Raw genomic sequence first — 18,338 nt, 5'->3', positions numbered from 1 at the left:
AGTTTAGCTGTGCTTTATACGTAGGGCTCAATCCTGAATTTTCTCTTGTCCTGCTAAGGACAGAAACGTCATTTGCATACGTTGATTAATTCCCAACTGTGAATGTTATTGAGGAATTTGTTTTGCATCCATAAATGAATAACGATGAGCGCAGGGTCTCTATTTTCCCACAGTGATGGCACATAAAATCAGCGTTTGCTGGAAGAAGTTTGCAGCTGGGAAGGAATTATTAAAAAAGGGACGTGCGGTTAAGACATGCTTTAAAATAATTTTTTTTAAATGGTCCATCTACTACTAAGGATGAAACTTGCATGTTAGGTACAATAAGAGAATTCTATGAAAAATGGCATCTTTGACTCAAAACTTTTCCGATTCAGTTCTGCCCACATATGCTTGAACATCATGGCTCGAGTCCCAATTCCCATCTTGTCTAGGAAGTTCCCACACATCTGGAGGATATCAGATTTGATTCGCTCCTATTTTATAATTCCACGGGGCTAAGCATTTCTCTGCCCCAGTAGAACACTGCTATTTATTTGGGGCAGAGGCTGAGACTCTCACCCCCCCCCCCAAAAAAAAAGATGGATAGAGTGGAACATTTAATTCAAAAGAGATTCTGTTTTTGAGCCCCTGTGGGGATCAGATCTGTTCAAAGAAAGCTGAGTGCCATCTTTGTGGCTTCATGGTTGCCACAAGGCAGAAGAGGGGGAAAAATAGATAGCTCGGTTTTGCCATCAAAACAAAAAGTTTCTCCTGTGGGAACCAAGGCCATTCCAACAGGTGGCTGAGAAGAGAGGAGAAGAGGAGCAACCAAGCAACCAGCCGGCACCTCTATTGGACAATGTGACTTGGGGAAAGAGGGGATGTTTCACTTTTTAATTGGAACTTTCAGTCGGTTTTCACCAGTTGTGCCAATATGATGTATTCAATAAATCTGAGGAATCCTTCGGAGTTCGCATTACTTGGAACACTGACACTGAGTTTAAAACCCAGAAGGGGCCCTGGTTTCTTCGCTCATTTTTCCTGTCTGGTTTTGATTCTCGTTACCTGCAGGAGAAGGAGTGGCAGAACCTGAGGGTGGCGTGAAAAGGGGGATCTGCCTAGAATCCCTACATAGTCACAAGCGAACTACCTTCCTGGAATTCCATTGACCCCTATCTTAACTCCTAGCTGAAGCCGAGAAGATTCCCGTTCTTAGTTCCTAGCATGAGTTGAGAAGATTCCTGCGCATGGTGGGCACTTACCTGCAGGGTGTCCTGGGATCACAAGGCTGTTGGTGGGCAAGGCTGGGGGTGGTGGCGGCAGCGTGGGAGGGGTGGCGAACATGGCCGGATGATGCTGATGTTGGGACTGCGACCGGAGAGGGAAGTGCGAAGCGGCAAGGTTGGAGATGGAAAGGGGCACCACGGGGCCGGAGGAGTGGTGGGGTGGGATCTGTGGGGAGAGAGAAAGGTGCTTGGGGAGGCTAATGCTCGTGGCGCTGCTGGCACTGCTGCTTCTGCTGTGAAGAGAAACAGAAGAGATGGGATGGGGGAGACAGAGAGAGTGGGAGAGAAGGAGGAGAAAGAGAACATGGTTAGAGAAGGACCAGGTAGTCTACAAAACAACGCCATCATCCTTGAAAGCGTCCCAGCTCCCTATCCCCAAGAAAACAATGTTTTTGCAGTGGGTAGACTAGCCTTCTTCTCTGACTTGAGGTTCTTCAAAATTAGAACTTCTGGATGCTGTTGTTCCAGAACTCAGAGAGAAATGCTCCTTCTGACAACAGGCCCAGCATTAGCTGGAATAAACCTTAAGCCTGTTATTCTTGAACCTTCTTCCTTCCAGTTCGATGCATTGGAGATCCACTCACTATTCCCAACTTGACGTTCCTCATGATATTTTATCCTCTGCTCTGGTTAACCGTGATGTTCTGAGGTCTTCCCCCAAGAAGAGGATGAGAAATATCCCCCACAACTTTTGGTCTTAAGATCAGTCATCTTCCTTGGCAGTTGCCTCCTCTACCTTAAATCATGTCCCCCCATTTAAGAGACCCAACAGGAGTTGGGAGAACCTGGAGGAGCTCCACTTAATGCTGCCAAAACTCATCCGATTTTCAAGCCCAGTACATGGAGATGGAGATGGGTTTGCAAACCACAGAAAACGTTCACTGCCATATTCCTGCTCTCACAAACTTGGATTTGGGATAGGAATCCAGAAAAAGATTGTGGTGGAACCACTGGCTGGAGGCCCCGATTAGGGGACTTAAAAGACATTCCAGCTTAGAGATGATACAGGGAAGGAAATGTTTGAAGTCAAATCCTTAGGTCTATATGTGCCTTTCCCAAGGGAAGGCAGCCAGCCTGCTGAATTTCTTGTAAACTGGTGGGTCAACAATAAGGAAACATATATGATCCATTCTTGGACCGGTTCTGGTTGGCTGCACCTGACAACGATTGTCCAAACCCTTGAGTTGGGTGCTAAGTTGAAAACGCACAAACACAAATACACTGTTGTGCCCCGCCAGTGGAACTCGCAGCAGATTCGGACAGTGAGGAAGTTGGGGAGGAACCTGGGCCAGTCCTGGAGTCTGGGGAAGGCTCTGATGAGGGCTCTGCGTCGGAGGCAGAGAGGGGGCCGTAGCCGTCCGACAGTTATCAGTCAGACATCAGTGAGGCAGAAGAACAGCTGGAGCCTGTTCCCAGTGTGCGCATGGACAGAGTTGCCAGAGGAAGGGAACAGCTAAAGAACAGGGGTCAACTTGGGAGTAAGGCCACAGGTGGACGATGAATGGCCCCTCCCAGAGGAAATAAAAGAGGAGCGAAAGGGGAATGGAGTTTGCAGGAGACCATTAGTTCCTTCCTGCATTCTTGCCAAGTCTTGCGGCATCTGAAAGCTATCGCTCTGGCCACTCTCCAAGCCTGATAAAGGTCGGTAATTGTGACCTATCTTGAAAGACTGTGGGAGAGGAAAGACTTTGCTGGAGAGGAATTCACTGTAAATTAAATAAAAGGGGTTTATCGGGCCGAGGACTCGGCTTCGTGCTACTGGGGACGCCTCGGTCAGAACGAAGACACACACACACACACACACACACACACACACACACACACACACACACACAGAGGCTGCAGAGAAGACAGCCTTCCAATCAACTTTGGTTGCCCCCACCTGATATTATTGATTCCGTTGTGGGACACTTGGTGATGGACTTGGTAACCGAGCGGAGGTGGGATATGACCCGGCAGTTGTGTCCGAAGCTCGGGCAACAACTGAGGTTGCGACTGGGGGCGAGGTTGAGGTTGCGACTGCGGCCGAGGCTGTGGCTGAGGGGTGAGCCTGGGAGGTGCTGGTGCTGGGATCAACGGTTCCTTTTTCAGGAGCGGGCTTGCCCGGGTGCTCGACGTGGGTACGGAAGAGCTGGACGTCACAATTGTGGTGGCGGGTGGCGGGCTGGAGAGGGGCAGAACGAACGGCAGGTCCGTGTTCAATTCCTGGCTGCGTTCGAGCCCGGAAACTTTAGGGAGGTTTCCTGCTTTCGTTTCGGGCTTGTCATTCGAGGCTGGACCTAGAACAACAAAATGGGTAAGGGGAGAAAAAGCAACAAATTTTAGTGATTAGAATACAGTACTCTAGGCTAACTCTGCTCACTGCCAGGAGTTTGATCCTGAGTGGCTCAAGGTGGACTCAGCCTTCCATTCTTCCGAGGTGGGTAAAAGGAGGACCCAGATTGTTGGGGGAAAGAGGCGGCTCTGTAAACCACTTAGAGAGGGCTGTAAAGCACTGTGAAGCGGTATATAAGTCTAAGCGCTATTGCTACAGAACAGGGAAAACTTCTAGAAGCTTTGTTTACATTTGGCAAGCCAAGTTTTTATTTTTTAGAGGGGTCAATGTGAACCTCTTTGCAAAATAGGTTTTGGGCCAACTTGCTGTTAACTCCATCAAGATAAATCACCTAACAGATGGTCTTTCCCCTTTTCCATCACTATAGTTTGGAATAGCCTCAATGTTGATTGGCTCTGTTAAACTTCTTGGAGGCTTTCAATCTCTCTCCCTCTCTCTCACTAATTTTATCTTATCTTATCTTATCTTATCTTATCTTATCTTATCTTATCTTATCTATCTATCTATCTATCTATCTATCTATCTATCTATCTATCTATCTATCTATCATCTATCTATCTATCATCAATAAACTATCATCTCTCTCTCTCTCACTCTCTCTCTCTCTCTCATCCACTCACTCTATCTATCACTATCATATCTCTCTCGTCTGTCTATCTGTCTATATCTATCTATCTATCATCTATCTATCTATCTATTTATCTATCTATCTACCTCTCATCTATCTATCTCTCATCTCTCTCACTCTATCATCTATCTATCTATCTACCTATCTATCATCTATCTATCTCTCATTTCTCTCACTCTATCATCTATCTATCATCTATCTATCTATTTATCTATCTATCATCTATCCTTCTATCCTTCTATCTATCTATCTATCTATCTATCTATCATCTATCTATCTATCTATCTATCTATCTATCTATCTATCTATCATCTATCTATCATCTATCTATCTATCTATCTATCTATCCATCCATCCATCCATCCATCCATCCATCCATCCATCCATCCATCTATCTATCATGTCCTGAGCTTTTGGTTTCACCTTGGCACCTGATGGTCCCAATTCTGCATTCCTGATTTCCAGCCCAGTCCTAAACAGGCTGGCAATTCCACCGGAACCCTGCAAAGGCAGACGCGCTGTTTATTTCCCCCCCAAGTCCTAGAGTTAGTTAATTTCCATCGCAATAATACACTTGAGCTAATTTGCCAAAGACTCAGCAGTCAACTCCAATATTTCAACCTTAATTAAAGCTGGATCCACACTGGCTTCAGCTCTTCGTCTTTCGCAAAGCCTGCTTGACAGTTATCATGAATTGTGTCTTGGCACGACCTCCGTTAGGGAATAGATAAGGCGCTTTCCTTTCTTCCCAAATCAAGTAGACCATTTCATTTGTTATCTAACCAAACTTCTCAGGTGTTTGAATCAAGAAAGACATTGCCAAGATCATCCCCCTCCCAGTCCCCAGGCAGGACAGATTTAGAATAGAGCCGGAAGGGACCTTGGAGGTCTTCTAGTCCAGCCCCCTGCTCAAACAGGAGACCCTATACCATCTCAGACAAATGGCTTTCCAGTCTCTTCTTAAAAACCTTCATTGATGGAGCACCTATGATTTCCAGAGGCCAGCTGTTCCACTGCTTAATTGTCCTCCCTGTTAGGAAGTTTCTCCTCAATTCCAGGTTGCTTCTCTCCTTGATTAGTTTCCATTCATTCTTTCGTATCTTGCCCTTTAGGGCTTTGGAGAATAGATTGACTCGCACCCAAAGGCCAGACAAGGAACAATGGATGGAAACTGCAAAATTCCCATTCCCTCACCAGTCTGGGATTCAACCTGAAAATAGGAGAAAATTTCTGACAGCAAGAACAATAAACCGATGGAACAGAAGTTGCCTTCGGAAGTTGTCGGAGCTTCATCCCTGGAAGCTTTCAAGAAGAGACTGGACTGCCATCTGTCAGAAATGGTGTAGGGTCTCCTGCTTGGGCAGGGGGTTCGACTAGTCACTAGATGATCCACAAGGTCCCTTCCAACTCTGTTAAGCAGAGGACTGGAGACTATAACCTACGATGAACGGTTGCGGAAATTGGGCATGGCTAGTCTAGTGAAGAGAAGGACCAGGGGAGACAGGAGAGCAGTCTTCCAATATTTGAGGGGCTGCCACAGAGAGGAAGGAGGTCAAGCTATTTTCCAAAGCACCCAAAGGCCAAACAAGGAATAATGGATGGAAACTGACCAAGGAGAGATTCAACCCGGAAAGAAGGAGAAATTTTCTGACAGTGAGAACAATCAACCGATGGAACTGATGGTGCCTTCAGAAATTGTGGGAGCTTCATCACTGGAGGCTTTCAAAACTGGGGCAGGGGGTTGGGCTAGATGACCCACAAGGTCCCTTCCAACTCTGCTAATCTGTAAAAACACTGCAATTCTAAAACAGGAATGCACCATCATGGAACTCCGTGGGGCTCTAATAAAATAGAGATGGTGATTTAACAGGGAGAAGGCCTGGAAAAAAATGGTGTCCCCAGATACCTGAGGGAAGGACACAAATATCCCACAGTTATGTACATATTTCCATTTGGCGGAAAGCAGCGGATTTCCCAAGCCACAGAAAGAAGGTTCTGGATTCAAAAAAGAAGCATTTGAAACTCTGGTTTGGGTTTGGAGAGTCTGTTTCCAATCGAAATCCTGCTTAGGGGACATTTTGCTGAGTTCCTTTTGCGCCCCCCCCCCCCCATTTTCTCCTTCTAAGGAAGATGAAGTCCCTTGGACTGCAAGGTCATCCAACCGGTCAGTCCTAGATGAGATCAACCCTGACTGACGGTTGAGGGTATAGAAAGCCTCTTGATGTGGGTGAAGAAGGAGAGTGCAAAAGTTGCCTTGAAACTCAACATTAAGAAAACTAAGATCATGGCATCCAGCCCTCTCGATTCCTGGCAAATAGATGCGGAAGAAATGGAGGTAGGGACAGATTTTATTTTCCTGGGCTCCAAGATCACCGCAGATGGGGACTGCAGCCAAGAAATCAAAAGACGCTTGCTCCTGGGGAGGAAAGCGATGGCAAATCGAGACAGCAGACTAAAGAGCAGAGACATCACCCTGCCAACAAAAGTGCGTCTAGTCAAGGCGATGGTTTTCCCAGTTGCAATGGATGGCTGCGAAAGTTGGACCATAAGGAAGGCTGAGCACCAAAGAATGGAGGCCTTTGAACTCTGGTGCTGGAGAAGACTCCTGCATTGAGTCCCTTGGACTGCAAGGTGATCCAACTGGTCAGTCCTAGAGGAGATCAACCCTGACTGCTCTTTAGAAGGCCAGATCCTGAAGAGGAAACTCAAAGACTTTGGCCACCTAATGAGAAGGAAGGACTCCCTGGAGAAGAGCCTCATGCTGGGAACGATGGAGGGCAAAAGAAGAAGAAGGGGACGGCAGAGAATGAGGTGGCTGGATGGGGTCACTGAAGCAGTCGGAGTGAGCTTAAATGATCTCCAAAGGATGGTAGAGGACAGGAAGGCCTGGAAGAACGGTGTCCATGGGGTCGCGATGGGTCGGACACGACTTTACAACTAACAAAAACAAGGAAGATGCTTCTCCTGGACACCTCCCCCCCCCCCCGGTGCAGATCCCACCTCTAGCCTTTCTCTTCTTTGCACAGAGCTGTCAATCAAGAGCCCTCATCCTGCACCCTCGAAAACACTCCCCAAAACAGCTGCCACGGTCAATTATTCTCTCTGACAGCCTTGCCGAAGAGGAAAAGAAGTGGAGCGAGCACTTGCCAGTTTTAATAAACTCGGCGGCTAAAATCATTTAACCTGCTAGATTGCAGTTGGTGGGGATGTAACAAGCCGCCGAGCCTTGGGAAGGGACAGAATAACAAGAGATGGAAGGGACCTTGGGAGGTCGGGGGCTCTGGGACCAGGGGGGACAGGATAGCCATGTTCCCCTATCTAAGGGGTGGCCACAAAGAAGCAGGGGTCACCAACCTTTCGGACCTCAGGGGCCACCAAATTCATAATTTAAAATCCCGTGGATCGCTAATATGATCTGCCTAATGACCGGCTGCCTGGGCGTGGCGAGGTGGTCATGTGACTGGATGGGCATGGCCAACGCGATGTCGCTCACATCAAGGGGCATCTCGCCAGCCTCTACTTGCCCCTCCTTTCCCAGCCCCTCCTTGCCTGCCCGCCTGGGCTCCTTAGGGCCCCAACAGGAAGCAGTTGCTGGAGCTAAGCAGCCACCAGGAGAAAGAGTTGGCAAAAGAGCTCAGTTCAAATTGGATCTGACCGAGAAGGAGGCTCAGCAGAAGCACCTCACTGAGGACTACCAGCATAGGCTTTCCAAGCAGAGGGAAGACCTGCGGGAGTGCAAGGCCAGGTGCCGGCGCCTGGAGGCTCAGCGGGCTGAGATGGTCAGCCAGTTCCAGGCCATGATGCAGTCCCACTGGAACGAAGCCCTCTGGCTCTTTGCCACCAGTGCCGCTTCCCTCCAGCCTTCGCCCAAAGCCCCCCACCAGGAGGCCGAAGCAGACCCCAAGTCGGAATTTCTGCCCCCCTCCGACCCACACAAAAAGACCCCAAAGGGGGAGACTCTCTGCAACAACACAAGCGTTCGTTGCACGTATCCAGCCCAGTGGATGTAGTTCCACTAAATCCACTGATTTAGTGGAATAAAAACATGCAAATAATTTTACTTCGAACCACCAACGTTTTCTCATGGACCACCAGTTGGTGATCGCTGCCCCAAAGCATCTAAAGGCAGGACAAGAAGCAAAGGATGGGAACTAATCCAGGTGAGACCATGAATGCAGCCTTTTCTGTGCGTCTCATTAAAGCAGCCACATCCGTCTTCAAGATGTCAGCAGAAGCTTCTTTCACCCAGCTGTTGGCTTCTCCTTCCCACCTGCTCCAGGGCCCTTCTTTTCAATCAAATTCAACCCGACTACCGGCTCGTTCTACACTGCCTCGAAAACGGGTTCTTTTGATGCCAAACCAACCGCTTTGCTCCCATCCCAAAGTCATGCAGCTGCATTGGATTAGTGGATTACAGCTCATTTGATGAATTTAATTGATGGCCCTTTTCCAAAGAGCGCCCTACCAAATTTAAGAGTAATCTACTCAAAGGAAACTCGATCGCCCTTTAAGCTCCTTACTGAAATGCCTGAGGTCTGCTCTCGTGAAAGTCTTAAGGGGTGTGTTTTGAGTTGGATACGCGATGCACGACGAAAGGGCATTTGCATAGTTAATCCCGACGCTTCAAGCGGCAAACACCAATAGCAGTAATGCTTAAGACTTATATACCACTTTTCACAGTGCTTTACAGCCCCTCTCTAAGCGGTTTACAGAGTCAGCCTCTTGCCCCCAACAATCTGGGCCCTCATTTTACCGACCTCGGAAGGATGGAAGGCTGAGCCAGCCTTGAGCCTTGATCGAACTGCTGGCGGTGGGCAGAGTTAGCCTGCAATACTGCATTCTAACCACTGTACATCTTGGAAAGAAGGGAGGGAGGGAGGAAGGACTTATATACCGCTCCATAGTCCTCTCTAAGCGGTTTACAGAGTCACTGTATTGCCCCCAACAATCTGAGTCCTCATTTTACCGACCTTGGATGGATGGAAGGCTGAGTCAACCTCAAACCGGTCAGGATTGAACTGCTGGCGGTAGGCAGAGTTAACCTGCAGTACTGCATTCTAACCACTGTGCCATCATGGCTTTCTTTCTTTCTTTCTTTCTTTCTTTCTATCTATCTATCTATCTATCTATCTATCTATCTATCTATCATCTATCTATCTATCTATCTATCTATCTATCTATCTATCTATCTATCAATCATCTATCTATCTATCTATCTATCTATCTATCTATCTATCATCTTTCTTTCTTTCTTTCTTTCTTTCTTTCTTTCTTTCTTTCTTTCTCTCTCTCTCTTTCCCTCCCTACATCCCTTCCCACTTAGCAATAACACTTAAGACTTATATACCAGTTCACAATGCTTTATAGCCCTCTCCTAGTGGTTTACAGAATCAGCCCCTTGCCCCCCAACAATCTGGGTCCTCATTTTACACACCTCGGGAGGATGGAAGGCTGAGTCAATAGCAACAGTAATATCACTTAGACTTACATACCATTTCACAGTGCTTTACAGCCCTCTCTAAGTAGTGTACAAAGTCAACATATGGCCCCCAACAATCTGGGACCTCATTTTACTTAGTAAGACTACACCTAGAGTACTGCATAAAACAGACGATGAACGGTTGCAGGAACTGGGCATGGCTAGTCTAGGGAAGAGAAGGACCAGGGGAGACAGGAGAGCAGTCTTCCAATATTTGAGGGGCTGCCACAGAGAGGAAGGGGTCAAGCTATTCTCCAAAGCACCTGAAGGCCAGACAAGAAATAATGGATGGGAACTGACCCAGGAGAGATTCAACCTGGAAAGAAGGAGAAATTTTCTGACAGTGAGAACAATCAGCCTATGGAACAGAAGTTGCCTTTGGAAGCTGTGAGAGCTTCATCTCTGGAAGCTTTCAAGAAGAGACTGGACTGCCCTCTGTCAGAAATGATGTAGGGTCTCCTGCTTGGGCAGGGGGGTTGGACTAGATGACCCACAAGGTACCTTCCAATTCTCTTAATCTGAAAGTGCCTCTGGCAGCATCTGTGGACCCTGCGTGGCAAGCTGTGTCCTTCTATAGGCGTTGAAGATGCTCCAGGGAGGGGGGGGGGGTGCAAAGAAATTAATAGAATAACAGAGTCTCCAGACCTCTGCTTAACAGAGTTGGAAGGGACCTTGTAGGTCATCTAGTCCAACCCCACCTCCCTGCCCAAGCAGGAGACGCTACACCCTTTCTGACAGATGGCAGTCCAGTCTCTTCTTGAAAGCTTCCAGGGAGGAAACTCCCACTACTTATCTGAAAGCATGCAGTGAAAGACCCCACGAGAGAGGAATGGAAGCAGGCCCCAACTGAGGGACGTGGGCCAAGGGATAGAAAAAGGCAACACTCCCCCCCCCCCCCTGCAGAAAAAAAAGTGAAGTCATGCCACGTTTACAGAGCAAGTCCCGCAGCTGGCAAGCACCCAGAGCAGGGCTTAAAAATGGGGATTTTCAACCCCAGGCACCGGCGGCAGAAGCGGCTTCAATAATGAGATTGGAAGTTTTCATGGTGGCTTTTTAATCTTGGGCTCGAACGCAGATCACAACACAGCAGGGTTAAATCCCTTGGTTCTGGCTCTTAAGCAGAGGCTAACCAGCTTCCCAGACCCATGACGCAAAAGGCCATTGACTAGAAAAGGAAGACAAGCTTCGCTTTTCCTGTCGTTGTTGTTGTTGTTGTTTTCAAAAAGGAAAACAAACAAACAAACGACAAGTGCAGGTGAAAAGGGCATTTTATTGGCTCGAGATGGCTCAAATCAGGGGTGAAATTCAGCAAGTCCTGACAGGCTCTGGAGAGAGGAATGAGGATTTTACAGTATCCTTCCCCCAGGAGGGGGGAGAAAATGGGGATTTTGCAGTATCCTTCCTCTGGAGTGGGGAGGGAATGGGGATTTTGCAGTATCCTTCTCTTGGAGTGGGGAGGGAATGGGGATTTTGCAGTATCCTTCCCCTGGAGTGGGGAGGGAATGGGGATTTTGCAGTATCCTTTCCCTTGGAGTGGGGAGGGAATGGGGATTTTGCAGTATCCTTCTCTTGGAGTGGGGAGGGAATGGGGATTTTGCAGTATCCTTCCCCTGGAGTGGGGAGGGAATGGGGATTTTGCAGTATCCTTTCCCTTGGAGTGGGGAGGGAATGGGGATTTTGCAGTATCCTTCCCCTGGAGTGGGGAGGGAATGGGGATTTTGCAGTATCCTTTCCCTTGGAGTGGGGAGGGAATGGGGATTTTGCAGTATCCTTCTCTTGGAGTGAGGAGGGAATGGGGATTTTGCAGTATCCTTCCCCTGGAGTGGGGAGGGAATGGGGATTTTGCAGTATCCTTCCCCTGGAGTGGGGAGGGAATGGAGATTTTGCAGTATCCTTCCCCTGGAGTGGGGAGGGAATGGGGATTTTGCAGTATCCTTCCCCTGGAGTGGGGAGGGAATGGAGATTTTGCAGTATCCTTCCCCTGGAGTGGGAAGGGAATGAGGATTTTGCAGTATCCTTCCCCAGGAGGGGGAGGGAATGGAGATTTTGCAGTATCCATTTCCAGCCACGCCCACAGAACCGGCAGTAAAAAAAAAAATTGAATTTCACCCCTGGCTCAAATCAACAACACAACGAAATCCCCTGGTGCATGGAGTAATCAGGTCAAAGCCTTTTAAAAAAAAGACACGACTCAATTATCTATCAAGCATCGGAGGGCGGGTAGGGGTTTTTAATTAATCAAGGAAGTGCAAAGCACCGACCATCAGCTGCTACTTACAGAAGGGGAGTTGTGTGTGTGTGTGTGTGTGTATGTGGGGGGGGGGGGAAACACTTCCTTCCCTTGCTGCTTTGCTTCTTTCCCTGTTTGGAAATCCGGCTATCGACTCGCACGTGGCTGCTGAGTTATTAATCGCTCCAATTAAATCCCTGACACAGCCTTGTATTGGAATGGAAGCCCCCGATGGATCAATAGCCCCTAGAAGGACTCCAAAGCAATTATTGCTCAACCAAACAGAACAACCTGCTCTGCTAAAAGGAGAGAGAAGGAGAGAGAGGAAGGAAGGAGAGAAAAACAAGGAGGGGGGGAGGGAGAAGGAGAGAGAGGAAGGAAGGAGGGAGAAACAAGGAGAGAGGGAGAGAAAGGAAGGGAGGAAGGAATGAAGGAAGGAGAGAAATGGAGGTAGGGAAGAAGAGGGAGAGAGAGGAAAGAAGGAAGGAAGGAGGGAGAGAGAGTAGCAGGGAGGGAAAAGGTCTGAAGAAGATCACGTGAAGTGTTAATACCACTTTATAATGCCTTGGTAAGGCCACACTTGGAGTACTGCATCCAGTTTTGGTCACCACGATGTAGAAAAAGATGTGGAGACTCTAGAAAGAGTGCAGAGAAGAGCAACAAAGAGGATTAGGGGACTGGAGGGTAAAACATATGAAGAACGGTTGCAGGAACTGGGTATGTCTAGTTTAATGAAAAGAAGGACGAGGGGAGACATGATAGCAGTGTTCCCATATCTCAGGGGTTGCCCCAAAGAAGAGGGAGTCAAGCTATTCTCCAAGGCACCTGAGGGTAGAAGAAGAAGCAATGGGTGGAAATAATCAAGGAGAGAAGCAACTTAGAACTGAGGAGAAATTTCCTGACAGTTAGAACAATTAACCAGTGGAACATCTTGCCTCCAGAAATTGTGAATGCTTCAACGCTGGACGTTTTGAAGAAGATGTTGGATAACCATTTGTCCAAAGTCGTGTAGGGTTTCCTGCCTCAGCAGGGGGTTGGACTAGAAGACCTCCAAGGTTCCTTCCAACTCTCTTATTCTAATCTAATCTAACACTCACAACAACACTGCAATGTTGGAGTAGGTGCAAGGGATCCGAGGGGAAATTGGCAGACAAGATAGTTGGGTGGTCCTGTGTTGAAACCTCTTACTTCTTGCTGCCAAAGTAGCAGCTACTCTACGAATAAGTAAGACAAGGTCACATCTTGTATAATCCTTGCATCCTTGGTTGGGAATTTATATGGGTGGTTTAAAAAAAAAAAGGATTAAACCTCTGGTCTGCTTATGAATCCCCACATTTTTTTCTGCAAAAAAAGAGGAAAAGCGTATTTACTCAGCTGCTCCTCATCGTCCCAACTCAAAGCCGCCTCTGTGTGCCTCTCTTCCGCTTGACTTCACCTTTCCCCCCCCTCAAACTGCAGCAGTTCACACATTTAAAATGGGAGTTCTCCTAAATGGGCTTTTGATAACTGGTCCTCTGCTTTCCTTTAGCCAAAGCTAGTCCAGTTCCAGTTTTGAATTGAGTTTCTCGGCCGACATTTGCAATCCAGGGACAGGGAGAGGAGATATGGCTGCCCCCAAGAAGCAACATGGTGATTCACAACACAACTGGAGTAAAGGTGAAAGTGTTCCTCTTGCACATATGTGCTAGTCGTTCCTGACTCTAGGGGGCGGTGCTCACCTCTGTTCCAAAGCCAAAGAGCCAGCGCTGTCCGAAGACGTCTCCGTGGTCATGTGGCCGGCATGACTCAACACCGAAGACACATGGAACGCTGTTCCCTTCCCACCAAAGGTGGTCCCTATTTGTCTACTTGCATTTTCTACGTGCTTTCAAACTGCTAGGTTGGTAGAAGCTGGGACAAGTCACGGGAGCTCACACCGTTAGGCGGCGCTAGGGATTCGAACCGCCGAACTGCCGACCGTTCTGATCGACAAGCTCAGCGTCTTAGCCACCGAGCCACCGTGTCCCATATCCTACGTACAAATCAGTCACATCAAAACCTCTGCAAAATCCATATGCAAGGTTCCAGGAGGAAGGAGATGGCTTGTAACTCTGGGGAGGCGTCCTCTGCAGCGCTCGGAGATTCTCCGACACGAGCGCAAATTATATTAGCAAGCGTTTCAAAAATGACTCGGAAGGAAAAAAAAAACCCTCAAAGAGGAAATGTAAGTTGTTCTTCCTAGCACAAGACAAGAAATGGCCAGCGTGCTCCCTGCAGCCTGTTCCTATGGCAACCAAAAATTCAATCCGCCGTGGGGAAGAGCTCCTGGCTCCAAGGTTGACATGGTATAGGGCAGGGGTCAGCAAACTGCAGCTCTGGAGCCTCATGTGGCTCTTTCCTCCCTCTGCTGCGGCTCCGTCACCGGTCGGCACCTCTGGTGCTGATGACGTTACCCAGACGGGTGACGAAACATCTGCAAGCAAACCATCAATCTCAGAGAGCACCAAGGACTCCGTGGTCCAAACTTGAGTGGCTCTCCCGTCTACCCCACCTGTATGCCCGTCACAAATCTGGATTGCATTCTTCAGCTCATCATCTGACGCAGGGGTGTCAAACTGGATTCCTTTGAGGGCCAGATCAGCATTGTAGTTCTCCTCTGCAGGCCAATGGGTGTGTGTGTGTGTGTGGATGGGACAGGACAAAAGCCTCTTGCAGCACACCCTGCCAGCCAAACTGCGGTGTGGCAGGGCTGCCTCTGCCTCATTTTCAGCCGGAACACCCTTCTGCAACACTTTACTGGCCAAAACAGGGCACGAAGGGGGCTGTGCACGCCGCCCCGTGCCTCATTTTCACCCTCCATGGCCTCCAGCAGCGCACTGCCAGCCAAAAACAGGCCACATGGAGGTCTGGCGAGGCTCCCCGTGTGGCCCATTTTTGGCCTCCATCAGCACTCTACTGGCCAAACGCAGGCGGCGTGGAGGCCTCCGTGTGGTCTGGTTTTGGCCAGCGGAGTGGTACAGGAGGCTGGGGAAGCTGAAAATGGGCTGCGGGAGAGCAGTGCACGTGGCCCGTTTTGGCCGGCAGAGGCACTGTGGGCTGGGTCCTTTGATATTTGCCATCCCAGCCCCGCGGGCCGGATTTCAGCACCCTGTAGGCCGAATCCGGCCCACAGGCCTTGAGTTTGACACCCGTCGTCGAGCGCAACACGCCGTGCCTCTCGGAGCTTCTTTCCGATCTGAAACGTGCCAGCGTTTCGTTCCAGCCGCAGCAACATCTGAGCAATCTTTTCGCTCACCCAAATGACAGGGTATTGAAGTACAAGGAGGTGGGGCCCCTCCGGCTGGTTTGGACGACTCTCCCACTGGAGAAAACCAAGCAAAACAACAGCCCGTTAGCATTCCCCTCTTGTTAATGATTGGGTCCCCGGTTAAAGTCTACGCAGAGAATGCCCGACTCCAGCAAATGGATGCCCCTTTGCTTACTTTGGACGGAAAGACAAACCACGGAAAAGCAGTTGTTGCAAACTCCCCCCCGAGGGCTTTAAAGAGGATCGTTTAAGACGGGTGAGCACTTAAGTGGCCGAGTTTTAAAGTAGGATCAGCTGTTGGGGGCGGAGGAGGGGAGAAGGCAAGAACAAAACCAATTATATTTGGGTTTAAACACCCAAGATTTTTTTTCTTAAACTTCCATTCCTAGAGGAACGAAGATGACGTAGGCTAATTCTTTGGGCTATTAAAAGGGAATTTACAGCGTCCTGCTGCCGTTTTGCCTGATGAGAAAACTTGGGTCATTAATGCAGCATTTCAAAAATGGGTTTATTCCAGCTACGGTTTCTTTTTATTATGTTCCGAGATGTTCCTACCTAGGTGGAGTGAAAAAAACCAGAGGTCAGCGTTCCAAATATCTGAAAGCTTCCCGGCCTTGGGACTCTGATTTAATTTTGGATAATATTTGGAACGCTGACACCAGATTTTGAACAGTTCTGCAAATGTAGCCGCATGGGCAAAGCTTTTTCTGGGTGTGTGTCAGGATTACCTTAACCTCAACGTCTTGAAGCTGGGTGGACTTCAAATCCCAAGTCCAGATCCCCATAAATGACTAGGACTAGGGGTGACTTGAGAGCAGTAATCCATAATATTTGAGGGGCTGCCACAAAGAGGGGGGGTCAACTTATTTGCCAAAGCACCAGAAGGCAGGACAAGAAACAATGGAGGGAACCTGATCAAGGGGAGAAACAATCTGGAATTAAAAGAGAAACTTCCTAACAGTGTGAGTTCAATTAACCAGTGGAACAGACGTTTGTTTCCTTTAATTATATATCAATTGTCAGGGAAGGGAGAGAAAGAGAGAGGGAGGGAGAGGTGAAAGAAGGGGGAATATATAACCAACGTGCTCAGCTCTGTCCCAGCAGCCAAGTTTTAAATTTGCAGTTTGGAAAGAAAGTCTGGACTAGGGACTGGACTAGAAGACATTTTATTCTTTTATTCTGAATGGTATAGTGTCTCCTGCTTGAGCAGGGGGCTGGACTAGAAGACCTCCAAGGTCCCTTCCAACTCTGTTATTCTCTTAATGGTGTAGTGTCTCTTGCTTGAGCAGGGGGCTGGACTAGAAGACCTCCAAGGTCCCTTCCAACTCTGTTATTCTCTTAATGGTATAGTGTCTCTTGCTTGAGCAGGGGGCTGGACTAGAAGACCTCCAAGGTCCCTTCCAACTCTGTTATTCTATTAATGGTATAGTGTCTCCTGCTTGAGCAGGGGGTTGGACTAGAAGACCCCCAAGGTCCCTTCCAACTCTGTTATTCGCTTAATGGTATAGTGTCTCTTGCTTGAGCAGGGGGCTGGACTAGAAGACCTCCAAGGTCCCTTCCAGCTCTGTTCCGAATTGAATCCAATTCCACTGACCCTCATCTACTGCCAGTTAGTTTGGACCCTTAGCCGACTTGACATGTCGTCGACAGGTAGCAGAAATAAAACTCCGTGCTTTGACCTCAACGCAGGCTCCTGGTTACTTATGCCTCAACAACCCCAGCTCAAGCAGCCATCTTTGCACACGCTACGGAAGTCGCAAGCCAGAGCATGGCGCCACACGGAGCTGCAAGTCCCCTGCTCACCTCCCACCTTTCTCCAGCCCAAGGAAAGCCACCGCATGCGAAATTAATTGCTGCCCGAATGAAGTCTGGGTTGTCTTGTTCCTCTTCCTTTCTCCAGGCCAATGAAGTTCTTCCTGAGCATTCTCCAAGGCCTCTGTATATTTTACTTAAAGCCACCGGAGCTGGAGAGCACACACAACCTAGGCATTCATTAAAGTCAAGTAGGGGGAAAGAGGTTGTGTGGGCACAATTACTCTTTAAGAGAGCAGTCTCTCTCTCTCCCCCCACCCACCTCTCCTCCAGCGTTGGCTGCTGTGAATGTATATTTGGGGCAGCCTCCATGAAAAATAAATATAGATCAAGTAGCAGGGCTCTTCCTTTCCCTCGCTCGCCGCTTTTCCCCCATCGTTCCCGGTCTGAAATAACAGCCCAAATCCTGCCAGGCTGGGAACACCACTTCTCCGTCCATCTTGGAGAGGGGGATAATCACGTGGGATTCCAAAGTGGGGGGGGGGGGATTAAAAAATCCCGCTCCGAGGTGCCAGAGTATACAGTCAACCGTGCCGAACGGAGCCAGAGTAAACTTTGGAACACAACAGCTTTTGATTCCTGGCGTCCCGACGGGGACGTTAATTATTTAATAGGTGGCTTGTGGGTTTCTTCGACAGCGGGATGGAGACCGGGGAGGTGGAGGGGGGGAAAGGAAGTTGGAATCTTCTCTCTCTGACACACACACACACACACACACACACACACAAACACACCAATACACAAACCACATGTGCACAAAGGGCCTGTGGTTTTCTGTGCGGAAGAGCAAAAAGCGTCTGAGGCTAGGAGCAGGGCGAGAGGCGATGCCAATTATTCTCGGATGAAGGAGCCAGGAGGAATCACGTGAGGCTTTCAAGGAGAGATTGGACGGCTATTTGTCAGAAATGGTGTAGGGTCTCCTGCTTGAGCTGGGGGGGGTTGGACTAGATGACCTACAAGGTCCCTTCCAACTCTGTTATTCTGCCTGCCTGCCTGCCTTCCTTCCTTCCTTCCTTCCTTCCTTCCTTCTCCATCACTGGAGGTTTTTAAGAAGAGATTGGATAGCTGTTTGTCTGAAACAGTATAGGTTCTCCTGCTTGAGCAGGGGGGGTTGGACTAGAAGACCTCCAAGGTCCCTTCCAACTCTGCTATTCTTGCTTCCTTCCTTCCTTCTCCATCACTGGAGGTTTTAAAGAAGAGATTGGATAGCTATTTGTCTGAAACGGTATAGGTTCTCCTGCCTGAGCCGGGGGGGGACGGGACTAGATGACCCACAAGGTCCCTTCCAACTCTGTTATTC

The 18,338-nt window shown here is 48.7% G+C and overlaps 1 protein-coding gene across 11 annotated transcripts in view; it reads right to left on the bottom strand.

Moving 5' to 3' along the window:
- The window catches only part of FBRSL1 (fibrosin like 1), a 554,269-nt gene that overhangs the window by 44,569 nt on the left and 491,362 nt on the right, over positions 1-18,338 (bottom strand). For 10 of the 11 annotated variants that reach the window (XM_081966855.1, XM_081966858.1, XM_081966849.1 and 7 more), the window contains 2 exons: positions 3,151-3,547; positions 1,245-1,501 (listed from right to left, as the gene is read on the bottom strand). In XM_081966855.1, the coding sequence (XP_081822981.1) occupies positions 1,245-1,501; positions 3,151-3,547 (654 nt within the window). The remainder of the gene's footprint in view (positions 1-1,244; positions 1,502-3,150; positions 3,548-18,338) is intronic. The other variant, XM_081966852.1, reaches the window with a different exon arrangement.

This window comes from Natrix helvetica, assembly GCF_964273705.1.
Source record: "Natrix helvetica genome assembly, chromosome: 14".
Taxonomy (NCBI): domain Eukaryota; kingdom Metazoa; phylum Chordata; class Lepidosauria; order Squamata; family Natricidae; genus Natrix; species Natrix helvetica.
This window is presented reverse-complemented; position numbering and strand designations above follow the sequence as displayed.